At 38.2% G+C, this 18,618-nt stretch overlaps 1 protein-coding gene across 2 annotated transcripts in view; it reads left to right on the top strand.

The window, feature by feature from the left end:
• Positions 1 to 18,328, top strand: part of LOC106092964 (stalled ribosome sensor GCN1) — a 36,850-nt gene extending 18,522 nt beyond the window's left edge. For both annotated transcript variants that reach the window (XM_059362145.1, XM_059362146.1), the window contains one exon: positions 11,359 to 18,328. In XM_059362145.1, the coding sequence (XP_059218128.1) occupies positions 11,359 to 18,195 (6,837 nt within the window). In that variant the 3' untranslated portion in view covers positions 18,196 to 18,328. The remainder of the gene's footprint in view (positions 1 to 11,358) is intronic.
• Positions 18,329 to 18,618: the final 290 nt, after the last annotated feature.

The following is an 18,618-nucleotide window of genomic DNA, read 5'->3' as shown; positions in this document are numbered from 1 at the left end:
ATGTTCTTACGAGATGGTCGATTAATAGAAAGTCGATGTTTAAAACATAACAATCAATTTATTTATTTAAACAATACTTTAAATGATATTAATGAAAAATAAAAGGTAATTAAGCAAGTATGATGAAATTGTCTTTAAGGGATGTGTATTGGTTGACGGTTACAACTTGACTCAGCGTGTGTGCAGAAATACAAAAACTGTTGAGCCAGCTGCGCTGCCATGAAGTTGCCAGATTATTACAATATAACAGAAGATTGTTAGGGTTACCTTAACATCTCCCCTTTTAAGTTTGAACCGGGCTCCTGCAGATTGGTTCTACAGGTTGTCTTTTTTGGGTGATCCTTTTTGGTTGGTTTTTGATTGGTGAAGTTGGAGGAGTAATGAACTCATCCGTTGGCTGCGGTGATGATGTCGAAACATTAGAAGGTAATACAAGAGGTGAGTTTTTTCTGATGTTAGTCGAATCTCGAAATCATGAAGTAGAATATCCAGAGATAATGTGTTGTCTGGTGATGGTTGCACATCTGCTATCCTTGTTCGAAGCTGATCTGAATGTGCTTTAATTATCTTCTTCCGATTCCCTATTCATATCAATGTTTTGTAGGTGACGTTGCATATTCTGCTTAGAATTTCTCCAGGTACCCAAAATGACTTATTTCCTTTGAACTTTGCATAAACAAGATCTCCATGCTCGAACGATTTTGACTTAGTTTCATGTTTGCAGTTGTACTGATTCTCCATTTTCAGGTTCCTTTCTAGAAGCGATGTTGAAGGCTGTTTAAGAGCGTCAAATATGGTTCTCATCTTGAGCCCCAAAAAAGCTTCCGCTGGCGATGCACCTTTTGGCGAATTTGAGTTTGGTATGGATTTGTATACCTCTAAGAATCTTTGAAGAATTTCCGCTGTCGTTCCTTCCTTTTCCATTTTCTTGAGTGCTCGTTTAAAAGTGTCGACAAACCTTTCGGCTTGACCGTTCGAGCTGGGGTGGAAACGAACAGTTCGAGTATGTGTTATGGCTCTTTCATTACACCATTGTTCAAAAACACTGGAACAAAACTGAGTACCATTATCTAATACCAGTTGCTCGGGGTTTCCGAAATGTGAGCAATACTCGTTCATTAGCTTGATCGTAGATGTAGCGGTGATATTAGATGTTTGGTAAATTTCTGGATACTTTGAAAATGCATCAACTATTATGAGGTAGTAGTGTCCCTTCACTGGACCTGCGTAGTCGATATGGACTCTTTCCAAAGGTCTAGTCATCAATGGCCATGAAGACAAGTCCGTCTTTACTGGATTTTTAACAACTAGCTGGCGATTTTGACATCTTTTTACCCAGTCCTCAATATCTTTGTCTATGTTTGGCCAGGAGACGTAACTCCTTGCGAGCGTCTTGCATTTTTCAATCGCAAAGTGTACGCTATGAAGTTGTTTCAAGATTTTCTTCCTGTAGATTCGTGGAATAACTACTTTGGCGTTGAAAAGCAAACATTCGTCCACATACGAAAGTGAATCCTTCCTTTTGAAGAATGGTAGCACCTGAGGTTCAACTTCACTTTGCTTTTCTGGCCATCCATTTGCCATATATGATAAAATTTGCTGAAAAGTTTTATCTGTTTTTGTCGCTTTCTAAATCATGTTGTGAGTGACGGGAAGTGATGATATTGATTCGTTTAAATCATGTTCAATGTCCTTTTCAAAACTTATGGATGCAATTATGAAATCATCCGCGGGTTTTTTATGCGAGTTTATTAATCTTGAAAGCACGTCGGCATGACCGAAATCCTGTGTATTCGTATACTTGATATCGAAATCGTATCCTAGTAGAACTAACGCCCATCTTTGTAGTCTAATCGCTGTATAAACAGGGATGCCCTTCTTAGACCCAAATATGGCTAACAATGGTTTATGGTCTGTGTGGAGTGTGAATTTGCGACCAAATATCATACGGTGAAATTTCTGAACTGCGAATATTAGGGCGATACCCTCTTTTTCGATTTGACTTTAATTATTTTCCGCGGGAGTCAATGACCTCGAAATATGATATATTGCTTTCATACTTTTGTTCGGAAATGTATGATAAATAATTGTGCCAATGCCATGGCTTGAGGCATTAGCCGCTATAGGAATGGGTAAATTCGGATCATAATGTGTAAGAAGCAATTCTGATGCAAGAATGCTTTTGAATTTGTCCAGGACTGACTGACATTCGGTTGTCCACTTAAAATGAGCTTCCTTCCTTAAAAGATCATCTAAAGGTTTTCTTAAGTTTCTCATATTAGGAACATATTTCCCGTAGTGATTTATTGAACCTAATAAGGACCTTACCTCAGATATGTTTTCCGGAGCTTTGAGCTGCTGGACTGCTCTGATCTTTTCTGGATCTGGACGTATACCGCTTTTATCAATTATCTGTCCCAAGTACTTGATCTGGTTCTTGAAAAACTGAAAATTTTCAAATTTTAGACGAAATCCGAACTCCTTGATACATTCCAGTAATGTGTTTAAGCTGTACTTATGTTGAGCAATATTTGAACTGGCAATGGAGTTAAAGCATATATCGATGATATATATATATGCTTTAACTCCATCTATGCCTGCGAAGACTTGATCCATAATACGTTGAAATGCTCCTGGTGCACATTTTACACCTGGAGTTAACCTGTTGAACTTGACTAGTCCCTTGTGGGTGTTTACGGTTAGTATCTCCTTAATCTCATCATCAATCTCTGCTTGGAGATAAGCGTCTGATAAGTTCAAATGTGTGAAAATTGTACAATTATGACATTCCGATAAAATATCCTCTGGAGTAGGCAGTGGATACTGGTTTGATTCTATAGCGTTGTTTAGACCGGTTGAATAGTTTCCACAAATCCTGACTTTTCCATTTCGTTTACTAAATACTATAGGAGCTGCCCACTTTGATGTGTCCACTGGAGTAATTATACCTGCATTCTCCAGACGTTGTAGTTCCATTTCAATTTCACTGCGTGTCGCATATGGAACTGGACATTTGGGTATAAAAACCTCTTTTGCATTTGGAAGTAACTTGATGTGCACATTTGTCTTAGTGCAAAGGCCCAATGAGCTGTTCTCAAACACTTCCTCGAATGTCGTTTTTAAATTTGAAATTTCGTCATTGAAATTTATTTGATGACACCATGCTGAAATTGGTATATCCCACAAATTAAATTTCTCAATCCAGTCTATGCCAAGGATATCCAGGTTTTCTATATTTGAAATATAGCAGTCCACAATCTTGGATATTTCGCCTATTGTGACTTCCGTTAAAAATATTGCCAATAATTTGATTTTATTAGCATTTGCATCATTTGCCGTGCCTGTCGTAGAGAATGCTTCTGGCTCTCCGATAAGTTTCCACGTCGAGATTGAAATAATCGTTATGTCAGAGGTAATGTCCACCTGTAACTTTACTTGTTTTGCATTCATACTCACTGTGACGTATTTTCTTAATTTCTTGAATTGAACTTGATTTACAGCAAGCACTGATTTTGCACTGAATCTTGTATTGTTGTTGTTGTTGCTGCTGTTGGAATTTTAATGCTTTGTTTTGTTAGTCGTTGAGTTTGAATCATGACTGGCTTTGCTCTTTTGTTTGTTTTGATTTGCTCTGCCGCCTTTGTTAGCGCTGTTGCAAAAACCATCTTTGTGTCCAATCAGTTGACATGTTGGATATTTCTTATTGGAGTATGGACAATGTTTAGCATAATGCAACTCTCCACAATACCAACAAGAAGTTTTCGGTACTTTCTATTTCTGTTTGTGCTTACCAATTCTGTTACACTGTTTCGGTTTCTCTTCGATTAACGCTGTGTCACTTTTCAAATCCAATATACTTTGTGTCTCATCGACCAGCTTTTCCAATTTGACCATTTCATTGCTGTCGTTGAGGTGTCTTAACAAACGGATTCTGATTTCACCGTCATCGGATGATTTAAGACCAAGGATAAAAATTAAGCACTTGAACTGATCTGCGTTTAGTTCATCTTATTTAAAAAGTTCACATTGAAGAGTAACTCGACTTGCGTACTCCTTGAAATCTTCGTTTTCCATCTTCGATATTTGAAGGCATATGTAACGTTGACTTACTTGTGTTTCGGTTCTGCCAAACAGTTTGGAAAGATGCTTGAGTGTGTCTTCCAAAGAAAGTTCATGGGGTTGTCTTGGTAAAACAAAATTTGTAAAACGTTCATGAATGTGATTAGACATTTTCCTCCATAACAGACCAACTTTGTCTGCATCGTCCAGAGCACTGGCTTCTCTTTCAAAGATGTGTCTGTAATGATTGTACCAAGAATCGAATAATAAACTACTATCAGGCTCATAGTTAAATTCCATCATGGAGTTAGCTAAAGATTCCATGAGTTAAGCTTTTGCCACTGGTGATTCCTTAATTGGAATTGATGACGTGACTGTGTTCGCATCTGTGTTTTGGTTTGCAATGAGTTGTGTGAGTTTAACTAACAAATCCTGTTGACTTGAAAGTAATTTCACAATATTTGCATCTTTCGACATTTCTAGACTGTTCTAGGGTTTGCTTGTGTTTGCAATGCTGCAAATATGTATGTTGACTTGCCACAGTTGTTATGGTGTGTGTGTGTGTTGGTGGTTGATGAAATACCTGTCACCAAATTGTTTTGGGTAGACTGCTGATAATTTGCAATTTTTCCTGATGAAAATCCACTGAAATTTGTTTACCACAACTGCCACTGTGTATGTGCTGATCCATACGTAATTCCTCTGTTGACAATTCCAGTCACCACAATTGTTATTGTCCGTGCGATTGTATGTTTGCACCTTCCTGTTGTTTTTTTTTTTTTTTTTTTTTTGGAAAATTCCTCGTCAAATTCTCGTCGCCACAATTATTATTGTGGTTGTAGTGGTTCTTTCAACAAATCCTCGTCGTCACAATTGTTATGTTCTTACGAGATGGTCGATCAATAGAAAGTCGATGTTTAAAACATAACAATCAATTTATTTACTTAAACAATACTTTAAATGATATTAATGAAAAATAAAAGGTAATTAAGCAAGTATGATGAAATTATCTTTAAGAGATGCGTATTGGTTGACGGTTACAACTTGACTCAGCGTGTGTGCAGAAATACAAAAACTGTGAGCCAGCTGCGCTGCCCTGAAGTTGCCAGATTATTACAATAAAACAGAAGATTGTTAGGGCTACCGTAACAGGTGGTTATGGAGAGTATAGACTTAATGGTCAAGCGAATCACGAAGGCCCTGATTGACTCCCTTGTGTCAGTATATCCTAACGCCAAGCCAAGGGGCAAACAGCGGCCATGGTGGACCCCAGAACTGGTTGGTCTAAGGAAAGACTGCAGAAAGCTCTTCAAAAGAGCGAAAGCCACAAGAACACCACACGATTGGGACAACTTTAAGGCTGAGCTAAGAAAATATAAGGGTGAGTTGGGAAAGATTCAGAACCAATCCTTGGTGGAATTCTGCAGCTCTGTGGAGCATACATCTGAGGCTTCTAGGCTAAGGACGATTCTGTCCTTGAGACCTATTACGCTGGGGTATATTCAGAAGTCAGAGAATATGTGGATAATGCCTAGTGAGGAAACACTAGAACTACCCGTTGCTACACATTTCCGGGGAAATTCTCCAATGGACAACGTGGCGCCAGAAGAGGTTGTCACTGGCATTCGTCGGAGGTTATTGAGGAAATTTTGTCTGATGATATGCTGAAGACTCTTCAGAGATTGGCAGAAGATCGCCTGTCGCGTCAGCAGCACGCATGTAGTAAAGGCAAACAGTCCTTCACGACCTTGTCGGCTACATAAAGGGTTCTCTCGCTGTCAAGGAAACTGGAGTTTGTGGGAATGCCTCTAGCGACGTGTAAGCTAAGTTTTCAGGACCAGGGCTGACGGACAACGAATGATAGATGGTCACAAAGAGGGTGCTATAAGCATTCCAAAACTATGTGGCCTAATGTAGACTTGAAGAGGTCTACCGCTTTGCTGTGACTGGCTAGTACAGGCGTCTCGGAAAACGTGCTGATAGACTGTGTATGTCCGGTTCTGGCAGTCATAAGGAGTTCCACTTTACGTTCTCATATCTTTGAGAACCTATCTGATTTAGCGGAAGTGAACATTCGCAAGTTGCTGGGCTTTTTAAAGCGATCTGGGTGGTTCAACGGTAGGAACTAGAAGGCACCGTCCTTCTTCTGTTCCTGTGGTATCACAATGGACGAAAACGTTTAAGTTAGTCTGATGGCAGACTGCCGCTTAAACCTAACCTTACCTAAGCCAAAAAACTTGGGTGTCTTACTGAATGAATTACTAACATGGAGTGGCCAGGTTGTTGCTGTTATGGGTAAAGTCTTTGACATGCTGATCACGTTATCCCAGACCCAACATTTTACATTCATTCACATTAGCGCACTTTTGGCCAAATCCTATGTTATTTCCAGTATTAATCTATGAAAACCGGTATTAATCGATTCGAAGTAGCATAAAAATCTATTCTAAGATATGGGTATGGACTGAGACGATTCGGAAGTACTCCCGCATTTCGGAAAAATGTGTATATTACGAGAAAAGAACCAATAGAAGAATGCTGAATGTACCGATGCGAGTATCAGAGTGGCAATTTTTCTTCAGTGCGACCCGTCTATGGAACTCCCTACCACCACCTATACAGCTTATCGGCAAGGCCAATAACTTCAAAAAAGATCTTTTGAAATACTTCCGATGTCTATAAATGATTTGTTTAAATCTTTTTTCTTTTCTTCTCAATTTATTTTGTTAATTTATTTATGCTGCGTACATTATTATTAAAATTAAAGTTCACTTTGTTATAATGACTATACTTATCACATACTATAATTATAAGGTTTTAAATCTTGTATGTAAAATAAAATAAAATGAAAATAATGAAGGAAATAATGATGTTACATTTTTTACAAAAAATTTAATTTTTTCGGAAATTATAGATTCTGAGGTTAATAACTTTTAATAGGGACGGACAATTTGCACAATTTTTTTTAAATCGTAAAATTTTGTAACCTTTTTAACGATGTACAAATTTTCAATCGGTTCACAAATGGTCCCACAATTTCAGAAATACCGCCAATAAATTGACTACAACTTTCAAAAAAAAAAAAAAATTAAGTCTAAAATTTAACTCCTAAACCGTTAGAGATATACTAAACATTTCAGCAAGACATTTGTAGGGTTTTACTACCTCTATCCTTCTTAAAAAATCAAGTTGATTGGCCCATAAATGAAATGATAAGTGGTTTGCCAAGCAATTCAAAATTTGACATGCTCGAGGTGACCAACTTTCAAGCCACATGGATCAGCCTACTGTCCCCAAATTTTGTGCGAAAGGTGGTGATCGGTGATTAGGGATATTGAGAACTGCCAGATAACAACATAGAGGCAGGAAATATCAGACTTTGGAAACCTAAGAACTTTGAGGATGACACAGATATTTGCCCTTCCTAATGGTGGTAGGAAGGGCAAATATGACGACGACGATTGTCAGATTGGCCGAGCTGTAGTAGAACTGGATCACAGCGACTGTGGCACTCTTGTGCCTCACATTGATGCAACCGTGGCATTGTTGATCTAATAAGTATCTAAGTTAGCATGAAGAATATCAACTGTGTGACGCTTTGAGATTATGAAATAAAGAGCGTGTTCCCTCCGGTCTTAAACAGTTCAACCGGCAATCCATCGGGTCCTGCTGCCTTATTGTTTTCATGCCGGGTTACTGCTACGTGGACGTCGTTTTGACAAGGTGCTACACATTCTATACCATCATCAGTAGAGAGCGGATATATATGCATTTTATGTTTATGGACCGTCTTCTACCAAAATTTGTATTTAGGCATAATTTGGTGTAAGAAAACGAAATTTGGGTGCATATCTAAAATATGCTTTTTTATGGTTCATGGAATGAACATTGAATGTGCTGCCAATAATCAAACATGAAGGAGTTGGAGTTTCAACTCTACCGTAAGATAATTTATTAAAACTTAGTTACTAAAAGATTCAAAATTTTGGAAAGGACAAGAAAGGCAACTCTTGCCCTATATACCTGCAAGAGAGCCTATAATGCAATATGGTGTTGTGGTCTGGTGGACAGCGCTCCAAAAGTCCACTGGTAACGGAAGTTACATAGACTTCTATGCTGATGGTTCCAAACTAAACGACCGTGGGCTTTGGGGTCTACTCTAAAGATCTAGAACTTGTCATACCGAAAAGGTTACCCGATCAATGCAGTGTGTATCATGCGGAGATCCTTGGAATTAAGGAAGTTGTGGAATTGCTAAGATATAATGTCATAACGGCGATTGGCATAAATATTTTCTCAGACAACCAGACAGTCATTAAATCCATGGAGAACATATTTCTGAACACAAAAACCGTCCTCGACAGGCGCAGATCTCTCACCGAGATGGCTTAACAGTTCAAAATTCACTTGTTCTGGGTGCCGGGCCACAGAGATATCCCAGGGAATTGTAAAGCGGACGAGATGGCGAGACTATGAAGTACCTTACACATTCCAGGGATACTGAAATCTGTGGGTATGCCTCTAGCGTCATGTAAGCTAAGTTTTCAGGACCAGGCCCAAAGGACAACGAATGATAGATGGTCACAAAGAGGGGGCTGTGAACATTCCAAAACTATGTGGCCTAATCTAGACTTGAAGAGGTCTACTGCCTTGCTCTCAGTGGCTAGAACAAACGTCTCAGTCATTGTGTCCGCCATGACAGGTCACTCTCTAATCGGAAAACATGCTGACAGACTGAAGGTGAAGGCGTCTTCATTCTTCTGTTCCTGAGGTATCACAATAGACAAAAACGTCTAAGTGAGTCTGATGGAGGACTGCCACTTAAACCTAACTTAACCTAACCACGTGCCGAATATTTTTCAGATCATTCTATATCTTAATATAGTTCCGATCTCCTGGTATATAGCCAATAAGAAATGAGGTATAAGGCCAATAGAAGACCCATTTTTTTATCCGATTTCGCTGAAATTTGCCAAATCCCGTTGTATAAACTCCTTGATATCTGTGCCGAATAAAGTTCAGATCAGTCAACATCTTAATATAGCCCTAATATACTCCGATCTCACGATTTTTTTATAAGGCAAATAAAAGCCCCATTTTATATCCGATTTCGTTGAAATTTTTCACAACCCGTGGTATTAAGATCCTTGACATATGTGTCGAATATGGTTCAGAGCGGTCAACATCTTAATATAGCCCCAATATCTTAATATAGCCCTGATCTCCCGATTTGAGGTATAAGGCCAATAAAAGCCGAATTTTTTATTCGATTTAGCTGTTCAGTTCTATATCTTAATATAGCCTCCATATAGATCGATCTATATTTTTTTGACCGATTTCGCTTTAATTTGTAGCAGTGAGTTGTACTAAGCTTTTCAAAATACGTACCGGTTCTTATCGGACAATATTTGGATACAACTGCCATATATACCTATCTTCCCAGTCAAATTCGTGGACTTTTAAAGGGCGCATTTAGTACCAGATTTTGATGAAAATAAGCACAGTGAGTTGCGTTGAGATCCTTGACATCCATGGCGAATAGGGTCCGATTAGGTCGATATCTTAATATAATCGCCATATAGACCGATCTTCTGATTCAAGGTCTTAAGCCCATGAAAGCCGCATTTATTGCTTGATTTCAATAAAATTGCAAGAAAGAAATCGATGTCCAGCTTCCGTGCAGTGTCAGATCGTACGTTTCTCGCCATACTAAGACGTGTGCAAATCTTTGCTGTAACAAGGTAATGATCCGAATCGATATTCGCCCTTCGGATCGATCGTACATCTTACACGCTGGTTGAGTAACTTCCATCTATAACAAATGATTTATTTGGTTTCTCGTGTTTTGATCGGGTGACAAGCATGTGTCCGTGTGAATCCTTCAATGTTGGAATCTGGTGCTGCTAACCACCATGTTCTTAACCGCGGCGAAGTCTCAATCCGTTATCGGAAGTTTCTTCGTCTAGGCTAATTTTTACGACTGTTGGGCCAAAAATATTTTCCTTCCCTAATTTCGCATTAAAATCTCCCAGAACGATTTTAATATGATGGGCGGGGCAGCGGTCATATTCTTTTCTAGGCGCTCGTAGGCATGGGCGCAAATAAGGCTGATGTTGAAGAATTTAACCTTTATGCGGATTGTGGTTAGCCTCTCATCCACCGGAGTAAACGTGGAGACAAACAAATTCGCAGCCAAATTCATGCCTCGTTTCATGGCAACTATAATATAGGGCGTCACCTCACCCTTTTGTTGTAGAGCCCTTCCCGAGCCATCGTATTTCATTTATGGCAGTAATAATTGCCCTGTATTTCTCTAATATCTCTGCTAATGCGTAAGCTGCACTATAGAGAGGGTGGACATTCCAGGTGCAGATCCGCAAATAATGGTCCTTAAAACGTTTGCTGAGGTCGTCAACATAGGGGGATCTGTTTTTAATCTTTTTAATTTTTTTCATAGTAATTTATTAAAGTTTTTCGGATCAGCTACTAACCCTACGCCCCAACCCATATTTTTATCGTTCTACAGGTGATTTTGCCAAGTCAAAATCAATCAGAATCGTTGATTGGTTTCCAACATCCACAAGTCACCCAGATATATCTTACTTAGGAAAATTGGGAAATTAAGTTTTGAAACTCAAAAAAATAATTGAATAATAACGTTGTTGTTTTAGCCACATTTTCATGTGGAGATGGCGGTCCTCTTCAAACTCTTGTAGGTGAGCAAGCTCATTCCGGTTCAAAAGACCGATTGCCGCGGGAACAAGGTGGCCATTGGTTATTCAAAGGCGCCAATAACTCGCCTTGTCATATCGAGCATCATAGGCACTCAATATTTGTGCAAGAGCCGGTACCACCCGGGCTCTCTCTGAGACTATCCGCTCCTCTCTGTATGGAGCATTCCAGTATCCGCAACGCGTGGACGGGCGCGGTAGTTTGCCGTTTTTGGAAAAAATTACTGCTGTCACTTTTCCAGCATTCTGTTGTTACACCAAATTTTGTTGCTGATTTAACTAACAAATTTCTCCCTTTTTACAATATGGTACATTACAAATATAAGGCAATTTTTGATCTGTTTGTTGTATAAGAGAACACAACGGAAACAGGAAAATACTTACTCCCTGTCGCAGATGTGTATATAGAAGAGCACCGAATGTAGCACGAATTTTTAAGATAAACACAATCAGCGTCAAAAAGGGATTTCTAAAACAAGTATTTGAAAAATCAAATGAGCCTGTAAAATTACTACAATGATTCTTTTATAAAATTTTAATACAAATGTATTTTATTTTTTGCTTTCAGTGTACGGGAATTCTAAAATATAACAGCGTGCCGATATCCGAAATTTCCAAAATGTATCCACTTGTGATAGAATCCTTTTCAAAAATCCTGTATTCTGAAGTCCACGAAAAGGTTTTATGTAAATGCCTGGAAGCGTATGGCATGTGGTCAGCAGAATTTCCAGATGAATTCTATATTTCTATGTGCAATGTATTTCAAAAAGGTCTTGGGATGAAAACTACTACTCAAGTTGTTCGTTTGTCATATCTACAATGGCTTTTAACGACTAGTAATAGAAACATTTTTGTCGAGGACAAATTAATTACATGCTTGTTGCAGATTTTTGAGAAAGGAGTTCAAAGTTCATCACAAATTGCATTTGTGTCAGAAGCGGTTATTGCCACATGCATTCTTTTGAAGATTGATGGATCGGAAAAACGAGATATGTTTGCTGGTTTTTGGAATAACATTTTGGACCTAAACAAATCTGTATTTTTTACAGACCGTTTTGTAGCTTCTGCTTCACCTGACATACTGTGTTGCATCATTCTAATTGCTGAACGACTGCTGGTAGACCACTACAAAAATATTAGGGGAAATCACGATGTTCTATATAAAATAATAGTCTCATCAATTCTCAACAGTTCTGAAAAGGTTAGGCAACAAGTTAATAACGTTGTTGTTGAACTTGCAGCATCGAAACAAAACATTATGTTCGCAAAATCAATTATTGATGAGCTAGACAAATATTTAACAACATATGAAAAGAATCTGGATACAAACGAAGCTGACATACTCGCAAAATCATTAATTAAAACAATTTATTTAATTTCCAACATGTCAAATCTACCCAACATTGAAGCCGAATCTTTATCACTTCAGTTAATAATTATGTGTCATCATCCCTTAATAGCAAACGTTGAACCTGATTTGTGGGAGAATTTGCTTAAAAATCAATTCCATCTAAATCCAATAAAATTTATTTCATCGAATCCGAAGAAAATATTCGATATTGCAATAAATAAATTTAAGCCAACATCCCAATATGAGAATGCAATTGCCACTTTAACACGATTAAGCCCTGACAAATTTTTATCACTGCTAATATCGGAAGTTTCGTCTAAACTTATTGAGCCAAATTTAATTAATATAACGGATGATGAATATTTTACCTTTTTAACACCCGAAGGAGAGTTGTATGACAAAAGCGTCTATCCAAACCACGATGAAATCTATTGCACAACTGGCCTAAAAAGAGAGAATAAGGCTTATAGTTATAAAGAGCAGCTGGAGGAGCTTCAGTTAAGAAGAGAAATAGAGGAAAAGAAACGGAAAGAGGGGAAAGGAAAACCAATTAAGTTAACAACAAAACAACAAGAAACGATAAGAGCACAAACAGAAAAGGAACAATTGATTAGAAATCGACTTAGTACCTTAAATAATCAATTGATATGTTCCATTAAAATGATGGGCGCTTCTTCAAAAGGAAATGCTAAACAATTTTCTCTTCACTTTCCAAAACTACTTCCCGTTATTTTGAATGCAATGAAATCACCCTTATCTGCAGAGCTCTTAGTAGATCTTTATTATAATCTACACAAAGCATGTTTTATTAATTCAAAATTGGGAGAACAAATTGCAATAACAACTATACGTCTGGCCGAACCTCGCTGTGATCTAAATTCAAATTGGTTGGTTCAAAATTTGAATGACGCCGTTGTGGATACTTTGGTTGCATTAAAAATGTATACTTTAGATGATCATAAAACTTTGGATTGTCCTGCATTTACATATTCTTTCCAATTCATTGAAAGAGCTCTTCGGGATAAATATGTTGTGAACAATGAAGCATTACAAATATCTGGCATCAAAATAATTGAAAAACATGCTCAAAAAAGAGGAACTACACCTACTGGTGACTTACTTGACTTCCAACATCCAAAATATATGCCTGTTATGGATATGTTCAGTTTGCTGCTTTTTGTTATACGTGTACATTGCGGACTAATACGAAGTAAAGCCTTGAATGCACTACTTGAAGTTGCAAAATGCAACACGGGCGACGATTATTGCACAACGGCACGACAAACCGAAATCGACTTATTTTTAAAAGCGTTGGAGGACAGTATGGATGGCATTAGGGATGCAGCTCTACGCGTGTTACTAATCTTACATAAATCGTTAGAATATGAATGTAAAAATGATGTTGATTTTGCAGTTCGTTTAAAAAATAGTGCTTGGCTTGCTAAATTTGATGTATTCATAGACAACCGATTACTAGGGATAGAACTTTGGGAGAATCTTAATTTAGACCTTCCAGAATATACCCAAATATTACCTTATGTGACTCATCCCGAAGTTTGCATTCAAAAAGCTGCTTCGGAATCTTTGCAACCATTGTTGCAAAAAGATCCGTCGCGTACAAAAGGAGTTTTAAAAAGACTTTTAAAAATATATAATGAAAAACTTACAAAAATTCCTCCAAAATTAGACAAATTTGGTCGTGAAATTGAACCTGCATTAGACCAGTGGCAATCAAGAAGAGGAGTTGCAATAGCAATCTCAAAAGCTGCAATATATTTTTCACTTGATGATGTGAACCACGTAATGCAATTCATGGTTTCTTCAGGACTTGGAGATAGTGATGAGATCGTCCACAAAGAAATGTTGGCTTCTGCTCTTACTATTGTTGATATTCATGGTAAGGAAACCATCATTAATCTGCTGCCAGTTTTTGAGGATTTTCTTGATAAGGCACCAAAATCGGAAAGATATGACAATATAAGACAAGCTGTTGTCATTTTAATGGGTTCTTTAGCCCGTCATTTGGAGAAGGATGATCCTCGAATTGAACCAATAGTTAAAAGGTTATTATCAGCTTTATCGACACCATCGCAGCAAGTACAAGAAGCTGTCTCAAACTGCCTTCCACACTTAATGCCGTCAGTAAGAGATGAAGCTCCAATAATGATAAAACGTCTTTTGCAGTTGCTAGTAAAATCTGAAAAATATGGAGAACGTAGAGGTGCTGCATATGGTATAGCAGGTATTGTCAAAGGATTAGGTATTCTATCCCTAAAACAGTTTGATATAATGACCAAGCTTACAACCTATATTCAGGAAAAGAAAAATTACAAATCAAGAGAAGGAGCTTTGTTTGCATTTGAAATTTTATGTACTACTCTTGGAAGGCTCTTTGAACCTTATATAGTCCATGTACTCCCCCACTTATTACAATGTTTTGGCGATTCTTCACAATACGTTCGACAGGCCGCAGATGATACCGCTAAAGTTGTAATGGCAAAGTTATCAGCGCATGGTGTAAAATTGGTTCTGCCATCACTACTTGAAGCATTGGACGAAGACTCTTGGAGAACAAAAACTGCGTCTGTGGAGCTATTAGGGGCGATGGCTTATTGTGCCCCCAAACAACTTTCGTCATGCTTACCATCTATAGTGCCTAAATTAATTGAAGTGTTGGGAGATTCTCATACAAAAGTACAGGAATCTGGAGCTGATGCTCTTAAGGTTATAGGATCAGTTATTAAAAACCCAGAAATACAAGCTTTAGTTCCGGTTTTGTTAAAAGCTCTAGAAGATCCCTCCAGGAATACTTCTGTTTGTCTTCAAAGCTTGCTTCAAACAAAATTTGTTCATTTTATTGATGCCCCATCCCTTGCTTTAATAATGCCGGTAGTGCAAAGGGCATTCATGGATCGTTCCACGGAAACTCGAAAAATGTCTTCTCAAATTATTGGAAACATGTATTCTTTAACAGACCAAAAAGATTTGACACCTTATCTTCCTAATATAATTCCGGGTCTTAAAATGTCGTTATTGGATCCAGTTCCAGAGGTAAGAGCAGTTTCTGCCCGTGCATTAGGTGCTATGGTGAGAGGGATGGGTGAATCATCATTTGAAGATTTACTTCCATGGTTAATGCAAACTCTTACATCTGAATCAAGTAGTGTCGATCGAAGTGGTGCCGCACAAGGTCTTTCGGAGGTTGTAGGCGGTCTTGGCGTAGAGAAATTACACAAGCTTATGCCTGAAATCATAGCTACAGCTGAAAGAAATGACATTGCTCCTCACGTGAAAGACGGCTACATAATGATGTTTATATACATGCCAAATACATTTCCTCAAGATTTTACACCTTACATCGGGCAAATCATAAATCCAATCCTTAAAGCCCTGGCTGATGAGAATGAGTACGTTCGCGACACGGCATTAAAAGCTGGCCAACGAATTGTAAATCTTTATGCAGAAACAGCCGTTACCTTGTTATTGCCTGAGCTTGAAAAAGGACTATTCGATGACAACTGGCGTATCCGATTTAGTTCTGTGCAGCTTTTGGGTGATTTGTTATACAGAATATCTGGAGTTTCAGGAAAAATGACTACAGAGACTGCAAGCGAAGATGATAACTTTGGAACTGAGCAATCACATACTGCAATTATAAGATTTTTGGGAAATGAAAGGCGCAATAGAGTACTTTCCGGACTTTATATGGGTCGTAGTGATGTTTCACTTATGGTTCGCCAAGCAGCTCTGCATGTGTGGAAAGTCGTTGTAACAAACACGCCAAGAACTTTGAGAGAGATTCTCCCTACATTGTTTGGGTTGTTATTAGGTTGTTTGGCCAGTACAAGCTACGATAAAAGGCAAGTTGCTGCGCGGACGTTGGGGGATTTAGTAAGGAAACTTGGAGAACGTGTATTACCAGAAATAATTCCTATTCTTGAAAATGGACTAAACTCTGAACATGCGGATCAACGTCAGGGTGTGTGCATTGGCCTGTCTGAAATAATGGCTTCAACGTCTAAGGAAATGGTGCTATCGTTCGTTAATAGCTTAGTACCTACAGTAAGAAAAGCACTATCAGATCCCCTTCCAGAAGTTCGAATAGCTGCAGCAAAAACATTTGATTCACTTCACACAACAGTTGGATCAAAAGCTTTGGATGATATACTCCCTTCGATGTTGGAAGGTCTTTCAGATCCTAATCCTGAAATAGTTGAATACACATTAGACGGCCTTCGACAAGTTATGACAATTAAGTCTCGCGTTGTGCTTCCATATTTAGTTCCACAGCTAACTACGCCACCTGTTAACACTAAGGCACTTTCAATTCTTGTATCTGTAGCAGGGGATGCACTTACAAAATATTTACCTAAAATTCTTCACGCTTTATTGCAAGCACTGTCTGAAGCGCAAGGTAGTTCAAATGAGTCGCTTGAGTTAGAATATTGCCAGGTTGTGGTTTTATCAGTAAGTGACGATTTTGGAATTCGAACCATATTGGATACTTTAATGGAATCCGCAAAATCTGAACATTTAGTCACACGAAAGTCATCTGCGTGTTTATTGTCTGCATTTTGTATACACACACCTGGAAACTATGGGCAATATGTGCCCCAATTATTACGATGTCTTCTTCGATTACTTGCAGATGAAGATCGAGACATTTTGCAGCGATCATGGGAAGCATTGAATGCAGTTGTGAAAGGTTTAGACTCTTGTCAGCAAATTGCGCATGTGTCGGATGTGAGACAAGCTGTACGTTTTGCAGCCAGTGATTCTAAGGACATTGAACTGCCAGGATTTTGTCTGCCTAAGGGTATTGCTCCTTTATTACCAGTTTTCCGAGAAGCTATACTTAACGGTCTCCCTGAAGAAAAAGAAAATGCGGCTCAGGGTTTAGGAGAAATAATTGTTCTTACGAGTGCCCAATCATTACAGCCTTCGGTTGTCCATATAACAGGTCCGCTAATTCGAATTTTGGGTGACCGCTTCAATGCTGGAGTAAAAGCTGCTGTTCTTGAGACATTAGCAATACTTTTGCACAAAGTTGGTGTAATGTTAAAACAATTTTTACCCCAACTTCAAACTACTTTTTTGAAAGCTCTGTATGATCAAAATCGAACGGTTCGCATGAAAGCTGGAAATGCATTATCTGAGCTCGTTGTTATTCATACTAGAGCAGACCCACTTTTCAATGAAATTCACAATAGTTTGAAATCGAGTGATGACCCTGCAATTCGAGAAACAATGTTACATGCTCTTCGCAGTGTTATTACACCAGCTGGTAATAAGATGTCTGAGATATTAAAAAAAAATGTAACTGCAACGTTAGTTAGCTTTCTCGGACACCAGGAAGATGTGACACGTAGCGCTGCAGGGGGATGCATGGGATCATTGCTCAAATATTTGCACTGTGATCAAGTGCAAGACCTTGTACTTAATAATATGCTAATGTATGAATGTGACGATCCATTTTTAAAACATGGCTGTACAGTTTTTCTATTTGTTTCCCTAAAAGAAAGTGCAGAAGTAGTCCTAAGCTCTGGGCACGAAGCAGAAATATTATCATGTGTCGTATCACTTATATCGACCGACAAAGTTCCAATAGCAAGTAATGGAATACGGGCTGCTGCATATCTAATAGAACATTGCCTTTTAACGCACAGACCTATATCACCGCAACTTATCTATGCATTTTCACGAGCAATGAACCATAATAGTAATGAAATAAAGCAATTGGTGGCTAAAAGCTGCAATCATATTGCTAAATCCGTAAAAAGTAAAACTCTTCCACCAGAACTGATTAAATACCTGATTCCAATGCTTGTAAATGGCACGAAGGAAAAAAATGGTTATGTTAAATCCAACTCTGAAATAGCTCTTATAACAATTTTACAACTAAGAGATGATGAAGCCGTTTTTAACAATGTATGCCAGATACTGGATACAGGTGCTCGAGACTCCTTATCCGAAGTAGTTTTTAAAGTTCTTCGCAAAGCCGCTGTACATCCCGCAGGAAAGGACGACGAGCTTGATGATACCATTTTAATTTAAAATGTACACGATCCAATCATTTGTTGCTTTTAAATGCAGTTTCGCCACTATGTCATTATTTCTATTTACTGCTGAATATGTATGTACATTGTATTGAATAAAGTAACCACATGTTTTCACTTATTTTGCACTATATTACGGTAATTAAATATATCCACTCAATATTAATTAAATATTTTATTTCTATTTGCTGTCGTACGTGTGGCGGCCAGGCTGAAAGGTAATTGGCGGGACGTATTTGAATGGACAGTTTTTTATGCCTTCATGGCGCCATATTTCACGTCGTGTAAAGGATTCTTGTTCAATCCGGACGTCGCTTAAGAGCGGAAATTGAAAAAAAAAACTGCAAAAATAATTTGTATGTTTCATATCTCAAAATTTAGCTCGTGAAATTGCATTAAGTGCATGTTGAGCTCTCTTATT

Source organism: Stomoxys calcitrans, chromosome 2, assembly GCF_963082655.1.
Source record: "Stomoxys calcitrans chromosome 2, idStoCalc2.1, whole genome shotgun sequence".
NCBI classification, from domain to species: Eukaryota; Metazoa; Arthropoda; class Insecta; order Diptera; family Muscidae; genus Stomoxys; species Stomoxys calcitrans.
Note: the sequence above shows the minus strand (reverse complement) of the source record. Positions and strands in the feature narration are given on the sequence as shown.